At 34.6% G+C, this 10,000-nt stretch overlaps 1 protein-coding gene across 1 annotated transcript in view; it reads left to right on the plus strand.

The window, feature by feature from the left end:
• The window catches only part of LOC136825149 (uncharacterized), a 334,442-nt gene that overhangs the window by 100,354 nt on the left and 224,088 nt on the right, over positions 1–10,000 (plus strand). The window contains exon 3 of the mRNA XM_067081181.1: positions 3,574–3,656. Within this exon, the coding sequence (XP_066937282.1) occupies positions 3,574–3,656 (83 nt within the window). The remainder of the gene's footprint in view (positions 1–3,573; positions 3,657–10,000) is intronic.

The following is a 10,000-nucleotide window of genomic DNA, read 5'->3' on the forward strand; positions in this document are numbered from 1 at the left end:
ATTTATTAATCCATAAAAAAAAATTTCGAAAGTCTCTTGAAAAGAATTTTTACTCTGTCCTTCCATGCATATTTTTTGGTGAATGATTTATTAGTCCTTAAAACATTTTTTTCGAAAACACTCATGAAAATAATTTTTTCTCCTTCCTTCCATGATTATTTTTTGGTGCATGATTTATTAATCCTTCAAACATTTCCTTTGAAAGACACTCGCAAAAAAAATTTTTGCTCTTTCCTTCCATGCTTATTTTTTGGAGCATGATTTATTAATTCTTAAAACATTTTTTTTCGAAAGACACTCCTGCAAAGAATTTTTTCTCTCTCCTTCCATGCTTATTTTCTAGTGCATGATTTATTAATCCTTAAAAAAAATTTTCGGAACATACTCCTTAAAAGAATTTTTTTTATCTCTTTAGATGCCTATTTTCTGGTGTATAATGTATTATTCCTTAAAAAATATTTTTCGAAAGACACCCCTGATGAGAATTTGTACTCTCTCCTTCCTTGCTTATTTTCCAGCGAATGATTTTATGAAACTAATTGAAATTACAACTACATTGGAATTACAATAATTCCTTGTTTTATTTCCAACCCTGGCACAAAAGACCGAACACGAAGCAATTTAACACGGTAAAGAGACCATTTTCGTCCTTGCAATAACTCATGAGATTTATAATCATCATCGACCAGTGACGGACATTCCTCCTCCTCCTCCTCCTCCTCCTCCTCCTCCTCCTCCTCCTCCTCCTCCTCCTCCTCCTCCTCCTCTCATCATCCATCAAGTGAACTGATATGACACACGGGGGCTAAAAAACGACGATGATTTACTGTTATTTATGTTGACTTAATGAGAGGATTATTGCGTCATTAACTGACATTGGATTTTAAAGGTCTTTACCTTACATATTTACCGAGTGCAATTAAAATAGTCATTTCATTTTTTCCTTCCCGTAATAACTCATTAAACGGGATTCCGAAATTGTTGATAATTTTCCCCAGGATGAAGTATGAAGATGCACGGGCGCAGTTATGATTAATTAAACTTACCGTCATAGATAATAATAAGGTAATATATCACGATATGGGGCTGAGTGACATGTGCTTGCATTTGTCAGTGAGATTCTCATGAATGGAGATAAAATCTGGACCATAATTCTTTCTGCGTATCTTGGGATAGTTTTTACAACGCCAGTTTGACAACATGAAGGTAATCAATTTTGACTTTTGGTTTAAGGTTGGTTAAATTATTCGCACTATTACACAAACACACACACATACCTATCATATATATATATATATATATATATATATATATATATATATATATATATATATATATATATATATATATATATATATATATATATATATATAAATGTATATATATACATTATATATGTATATATATATATATGTATATATATTTGTATAATATATATATATATATATATATAAATACATATATATATATATATAAATTATATATATATATATAAATATATTATATATATATATATATATATATATATATATATATATATATATATATATATATATATATATATATATATGATAGGTGTGTGTGTGTAAATGTATATTATATATGACAAAGTAAATGCATATCAGGCGAAATAGGTGTAATAATTTTTGTACTAGTAACTATAGATAAAACATAAGATATACACTTTTAACAGAGAATCTCTCTCTCTCTCTCTCTCTCTCTCTCTCTCTCTCTCTCTCTCTCTCTCTCTCTCTCTCTCTCATGGAACCGTGATATATCACCATTCAAAAGCAGTAAATTCTTTGAAAAATTTCCTGCGTCTGGAATGGAAGCTGTATTTTGTTACATTTATTTTCATTCCCTTTTGTTTGTTGACTCTTCTTCTTCTTCTTCTTCTTCTGTTTTTATAAAGTATTTATTTATCGTTTGGGTTATGTGATAACTTGTTTTTATTTGCTCATCTGCTTAGATATTTATTTATCTTTTTACCTGTTCGTAGTTCTCTCCCGGTTCATTTGTTATTTATACATATATATATTTATCTTATTCTTTTAATAAATATCATCTCGCCCTTGCAATTAAATATATGGAAAAATATCTGCAATTTGCAGTGGATGGACAACATCCTCTGTTCTTACAGTTCCTTTATGTGTTTATTTAGACTCTTTTACGACATTCATGCAATGTGCAAGATTCCACTCTGGTATGCATCATCATAAATGTATGCTCAGTTTATGTATACTTTATGAAGCATTAGCTTTCTCTCTTCCATTGATTTGACATCCGAATTTGTACAAAGCGCAAAGAATGTGCAACAACATCGTTCAAATGTCTGAGAATCTGGACAAAGGAAAGTTTTTCTTGTCGTTTCCTTGAATTAATCCTGTACCATTCGTGTAAACAAGAGTTTTAGTCTTTTTTGCCAATCGCCGATTGTTTAGTGGGTATTTTAATTTCCTGTTGGAATCATGTGACGTTTCTTCTTGTAAGAGTTTGAGGGAAATTTTTTCCTGTTAGAGCTACGGTTTTTTTTTCCCAAGTACCACTCGGTGTTTTTTTCTTGGAAGTGTCGTGTGATACTGGTATTTTTCTGTTTTTTTTCTCTGTAAGATCGTTGAATTATTTTTTGCCCTTTAAGAGCTCTTATATTTTTCCATTTAAGAGTTATGTGGTATTTATTTATATATCTTTTCCATTTGTGACCTTTGGAGTATTTTGTGTCATGTAAGCTGCAATTTTTTTCCCCTGTAAGAATTTTGTGGTATTTTTCTAAGGGAGAGCTGCGAGGTATTTTCTTTTAATTTAGAGTTACGTAGTAGTATTTTTTTCATGCACGACTTTGTGGGTATCTTTTTCGCAGTTAAGGGTCGTGTTGTACTCTTCCGCATAGAACTGATATTTCACTAACAGGATAGTCGAACAGAGTTACTGGTATTCATTGTCTGTAAAATAATCAGCATTTGCCTTACAAAGGCTCCTGTTTAACAGAACACTGTTTCAGAATATTCAGTGATCGTGAAGAAGTAACAAAATAATACGAACAAATCCAACGGGCCCATTTCAGAGAATTTATGACAGAAGCCATCGTGAAATTTTGTACTCGTCGTTTTATCCTTTTACTTTTCTGTAAAAGAAAACTATTGTGCCGGCTTTGTCTGTCCGTCCGCACTTTATTCTGTCCGCACTTTTTCTGTCCGCACTTTATTCTGTCTGCACATTTCTGTCCGCACTTTTTCTGTCCGCCCGCAGATCTTAAAAACTACTGAGGCCAGAGGGCTGCAAATTGTTATGCTGATCATCCACCCTCTAGTCATCAAAGATACCAAATTGCAGCCCTCTAACCTCAGTAGTTTTAATTTGATTTAAGTTTAAAGTTAAACAGCGTGCTTCTGGCAACGATATAGGATAGGTCACCACCGGGCCGTGAAAGTTTCACCACCCACCGAAAGATAGATCTATTTTCGGTGTCCTTGATTATACGCTGTAGCGGCTGTACAGAAAACTCGATTGCGCCGAAGAAACTTCGAAGCGCATTTTACTTGTTTTTTTAATTATTTGACTTCTGTGTTTCAGATGACTGAGTCACTGTGTTCTAGGAAAATTGCCATTAGGAAAGGAGTTGCAAGGAGTTATGAAGCTGCTTCGTGTTTAATAAGGTAAGTTCCGTTCGATATTTGTCAGAAGTAATGTCTGTTCAGACCTGAATATTAAAGTACAACAGGTAAGTCCCATAAGAAATATGTCTGAAGCGATGTGTATTAATATTTAAATTTTTATGTATAAACATGTGAAAGGTATGTTTGCATGAGTTCATTTCACTCTGATGTAGAATTTGCACGTAAATAAATGAGTATATAGTATGTATATATACATATATATATCTATATATATATATATATATATATATATATATATATATATATATATATATATATATATATATATATATGTGTGTGTGTGTGTGTATGCATGTATGTATATATATATATAGATATATATATATATATATATATATATATAAATATAAATATATATATATATATATATATATATATATATATATATATATATATATATATATATATATAAAATAATATATATATGGATAGACACACAGATAAATAGATAGATAGATAGATAGATAGGTCATTCTTTATGTCAACACTCACGAATACCTACATAAATTCACGCATAGACATTAAGATAGTGGCATAAATCTTACGCTTTCCCCCTTGTGATTTAAGATTACAAAGTCCTGTCGGTGTTCATCTTACTTTCGTCATCATCGTTGTCAGTATTTTTGGTGTTTTTCCCGCAATAACAGACTCGCTGCGATTAAGTTTTTATCTTTTTTTTATTATACATTTAGAGCGTAAATTGGTGTCATCACGACATGTTGATTCTAATTGCATGATGTCTCTTGTTATGACAGACAACAAATCATTGTAAATGTCGCAAGTGTGACAGCTGCAATGCAAAGTAAAATCTTATGATCTCAGTCGTGTAGGAAAAAAGGAATTTATTTGTATTTGTAAGTTTTTTACTTGAGTATGAATGATTAAATGATCACACTAAATATGCGACGTAAATGAGTCTCGTCTCATTAAGGTATAGCACAGTGTTTAGATCATAAATTCCAAGTTTTTTTTTTTTTTGTAGAACAACCGATGTGTCTCTATTATAATATAATAGCCAAAATGTAATATGCGTGTCAACAGCATATCATTCTTACAGTTCCACGTTCTTAAATGAAATAACATAGATATGTCTCATGACACGTACGGAAATTGTGATAATGCGAAAATATATTTCATGACATTATGTACACAAATTATTATAATACTTCGTAACTGAGTCAGTATTCATAACTTTATCCAGGAATTTAGAGTACCGAGTTACGGGACTGTTATTCCAGAACTCCATAAAAGTTTAATTTCATTTTCGCCGCTTAACTCTTGGTGATAATAACAATTTGACGCTGTCACTGCCTGGCAAACCTCGCCATTATGGCGGAACCTTTCCTATAAGTTGTTCAACAATGCCTTCCTGCTGTCATCTCATTTGTGACTCGTCTGCCATCTTTCCTTTTAATGTCTCTCTCTCTCTCTCTCTCTCTCTCTCTCTCTCTCTCTCTCTCTCTCTCTCTCTCTCTCTCTCTCTCTCTCTCTCGTACTACCCTCAGATTCTTTGTCTTTCCGAACTCGGCTCTGGTCTTCCTTGTACTTTGACAAGATTCTATCACCAGAAAATAGTTTACATTTTGTCATTAACATCATTCTCGTCCTTGCTACTCGTGACTTTCGTTGGATTTTGGCTTTCCTTGTTATTTTGTGTTTTCTGTTATTTTTAGTTTTCTGTAAAAGAAAACTGTTGTGCCGGCTTTGTGTGTCTGTCCGCACTTTATTCTGTCCGCACTTTTTCTGTCATCCCTCAGATCTTAAAAACTACTGAGGCTAGAGGGCTGCAAATTGGTATGTTGATCATTCGCCCCCCAGCCATCAAACATAGCAAATTGCAGCCCTCTAGCCTCAGTATTTTTATTTTATTTAAGGTTAAAGTTAGCCATAATCGTGCTTCTGGCAACGATATAGGATGGTCAAAGTTTCATGGCCGCGGCTTATACAGAATTATACTAAGACCACCGAAAAATAGATCTATTTTCGGTGGCCTTGATTATACGGTGTAGCATCTGTACAGAAAACTCGAAAGCGCTGAAGAAACTTCGGAGCATTTTTTACTTATGATTGTTTACACATTTTCCAGATTTTTATTTGCATTGTTTTTCACTTTTATTTGCTGTGTTTTTCGCCATCTTTTTCAAGTAGTGGAGTATTTTTCTCTTCGTGTATTTTGAAGACTTTGCCGTTATTGTTTCTTGATATTTTCATCGTTATTTATTTTCTTTTCTAACATTTTTATTTTTATTTACGAACATTGTATATACCAGTCGTAACATACTTTTCCATTTGGAAACAAGACATATGTTTCGAAATGGAATGCATTTGTCACAGTATCAAAGCATCTTTCCATTAACACAGTATGTATTCAGATATTTCGTCAAAGGCAGAAATGGTGGAATTACGTAGCGATGCCTGAGGGAGAATATATTTGAATGAAATTTACTGTTTAGACTCTTAAGATCAAGTCAAATAGACTAAATGTTAATTCTTGATATTTTTCATATTTAACATAAAGATATTTCACTGTGTAGATTCTTAAGGTCAAGTAAAATAAACTAGATGTACACATAAAGATATTTCACATGATTTCTTAACTGGAAATTCTTTGGCATGTAAGTAAAAAGAAATGTTTTATTTTGATAGACGCCATAGACATTTCACATCCTATTTTCCCTGCTTTGCTGCTATGTATATTTATGGGATATACATGTATGCGTGCGAAGGAAGGAAGACAGAGAGAGATCGAGGGAGGGGGAAATGCGTTGTGTGTAGCTCCAGTACGTTCGTTTGTGCGTAGGGAAACACATGGGCGCGCGTACTGAATAACATTATGGCGTCCCCAGTCTCATAAATTGCATTACTGGACCCTTCTGAAAACCTTCCACGTCTCCACATATATATCACTCCAGTTTTCTCTCTTCTAAACTGTGATACGGATGGCGCTGCTATGCTGTAGTACAGAAATGCGATGGCGTCCAGAAAAATACTTTATATAATTGAGATAACAGGGAGAAGGAATTTAAAAAATGAGATCAAGACGTTCCTTGGTCGTGGAAGTCGAGGGCTGTATTTGAGCGTCTTGTGAGGAGGCTGGACTCATGTCCCTCAAGCTCTTCCAAAAATAAATAAATAAATAAAGAGGCGTTGTTATATATATATTTTTTTATTGAGAAAGGAAAGGAAGGATCAGCAGAGACACTATCCATTCCAAAAAATGTTCTCTGTCTACCTACGAAGTGCTTTCTGATTTTTATAAACCTTTCCTGTGTAAAGAGATTGACTTATCAGCTGTGGTCTTTAAAAAAAAAAAAGTATCGTTCGGTTTCCAGAAAGGTAAAGGATTAAGCGATACTTCACTGCATCCATTTTTCGTTGATTCTTATAAGCGTAAGTGTTATAGATGGCGGATTAATATCGCTTGCGTTTTTGTAAAAAGATTTTATTTTAAGGAGACGGGATTAAACGAGGCACAACGCGTTTAGGTAAAATTCTTCTGCTGCTTGACTGTCTGGCATCTGTGACAGATTCTCTCTGAAGAGGCGGCCCTTGGCTAGATAAGGGATCAAATTGGCTAATTTTGTAGAGAAAGATGAAAGCATAAATTGCATTATAGCCAGCCTGTAGGGAGGTGCAGATAATGATTTAGATTTTAGACATAGGTAAAGCTGTTGCCAGTGTTTTTAGCAGACGTTGCTAACCAATGTCTTAATACATTGCTTCTTATCAGTGTTATTTATCTGCTTAAGGAATTACTATAAAATATACTACTGTGTTTCCGGCATTGATGCGACCTAACATATATTGCAACTGAAGGCCAGAAGCCGCCCCCTTCCACTCACTAACTATTCACGCCCTTGTTCCTCAGCCCACCTTCATTAAGACGCCCCCTTCATAATAAGTATAGCTTAACTCACAAAACGTAGTCACGCTTCGAAGGCCTGAAGTATCTTTGGTCAAAAGAATCGATTCCATGTTCACTAATGCCGCTAGAAAAGAAAAAAAAATTAAATATGCGGCGAAGTTTCTTCGGCGCAATCGGGTTTTCTGTACAGTGTATAATCAAGGCCACCGAAAGTATATCTATCTTTCGGTGGTCTCGGTATAATGAAACTTTAACCACCGCCCGGTGGTGGCGTATCTATATCGTTGCCAGAAGCACGATTATGGCTAAATTTAACCTTGCGTACAAATAAAAACTACTGAGGCTAGAGGGCTGCAATTTGGTATGTTTGATTATTGGGGGTGGATGATCAACATACCAATTTCAGCCCTCTAGCCCCAGTAGTTTTTAAGATCTGAGAGCGGACAGAATAAAGTGCGGACGGACAGACAAAGCCGGCACAATAGTTTTCTTGTACAGAAAACTAAAAACTCGCTCTTTTCTAACTGCCGGAGAAAGGTAATTTCGTATTACTAAGAAACACCAACATACTCCCGAAGGATTTTACACAAAATTATTGCGTTATCTCCGTTAAATCAATTTCGATCACCGGAGCTTTTGAGATCGCTGGTAAATACATTAACTAATTTCATCAGGTTTATACATGGCAAATAATTTCCATAAATAATGCTTTTTAGTCTGAATAGTCGAACAATTTTTGGGCGCTCCACGGGGTGAGCTAGAGAGAGAGAGAGAGAGTGAGAGAGTACTGTGTTAAAATAAACTAAGAAATTAGCGTTTGTTCCTTAATCCACGAAAATAGAAAGGAATTATGAGAGAGAGAGAGTAGTATGTTAGCACCATGCGAAAGAAGCGTTTGCCCTGTGATTCACGAAAATAGGAAGAATATATATATATATGAGAGAGAGAGAGAGAGAGAGAGAGAGAGAGAGAGAGAGAGAGAGAGAGAGAACACTATGTTAGCACCATGCGAAAGTAGCGTTTGCTCTGTGATTCACGAAAACAGAATGAAAATGAGAGAGAGAGAGAGAGAGAGAGAGAGAGAGAGAGAGAGAGAGAGAGAGAGAGAAGACTACTTTACTTCATATTAGTCTCGTCTGGAGTGACATCAAGCATTGTAAGCCTGCATTCGTGCATCGGTGTTTGCATTGTCAACACGAAGCAAAGCTTTTCCAACCCCGGTGCAATTTTATCTCGGCCACGTTCGCGAGAGCCAATTTCGCCCAGCGCAAACAGTGACCAGGGATGTGCAAAGAAGAGAACTTAAGTATGCAAACCATATTACCAGGGATGGGATGCTCCCTCTTTGCAATTTGCATATTCTTGATTTTAAGACGTCGATTCTTTTCTCCCTTCTTTCTTTCGCTTTTCGGTTTGTGTGTGTTGTTTGTATTGGGCCGGAGAAAACGTATTGCCTGAAATAAACAGTAAACAGTCTTCTTTCCTGAGAAAACGTATTCCCTAAAATAAACAATATACAGTCTTCTTTCCTGAGAAAACGTATTGCCTGAAATAAACAGTAAACAGTCTTCTTTCCTGAGAAAACATATTCCCTAAAATAAACAATATAGTCTTCTTTCCTGAGAAAACGTATTCCCTGAAATAAACAATAAACAGTCTTCTTTCCTGAGAAAACGTATTCCCTGGAATAAACAATAAACAGTCTTCTTCCCTGAGAGAACGTATTCCCTAAAATAAACAATAAACAGTCTTCTTTCCTGAGAAAACGTATTCCCTAAAATAAACAATAAACAGTCTTCTTTCCTGAGAAAACATATTCCCTGAAATAAACAATAAACAGTCTTCTTTCCTGAGAAAACGTATTCCCTAAAATAAACAATAAACAGTCTTCTTTCCGGAGAAAACGTATTCCCTAAAATAAACAATAAACAGTCTTCTTTCCGGAGAAAACGTATTCCCTAAAATAAACAATAAACAGTCTTCTTTCCTGAGAAAACGTATTCCCTAAAATAAACACTAAACAGTCTTCTTTCCGGAGAAAACGTCTTCCCTAAAATAAACAATACACAGTCTTCTTTCCTGAGAAAACGTATTCGCTAAAATAACAATACAGTCTTCTTTCCTTTCATGGCCTGGGATTGTCAGTGTTTCACTGTTGATTAATAGGTGCAAGTCCTTTTAGATTTGTTCCAATTGAAAACGGTTGAATACATGTCATATACATATAACATTAACTGAGGAAAGACGAATACTAGAAAAGGGTATCTCTACGGCTTATTATTATGTATGAGTGACTCTCCCTTTGTGCGCGGGGAAGAGAAGATGGTGCGGATATAAAAAACACAATCTTGTGGATACAAGATGTCTTTATTCTTGTTGCATTTTATTTTTTATAAGCTGATGCGTGTACGATTCCTTCGTGTATGTATGAGCCACTTTTTATACTCCGCTTTGTATT

The sequence above is a fragment of the Macrobrachium rosenbergii genome, chromosome 37, assembly GCF_040412425.1.
Source record: "Macrobrachium rosenbergii isolate ZJJX-2024 chromosome 37, ASM4041242v1, whole genome shotgun sequence".
NCBI classification, from domain to species: Eukaryota; Metazoa; Arthropoda; class Malacostraca; order Decapoda; family Palaemonidae; genus Macrobrachium; species Macrobrachium rosenbergii.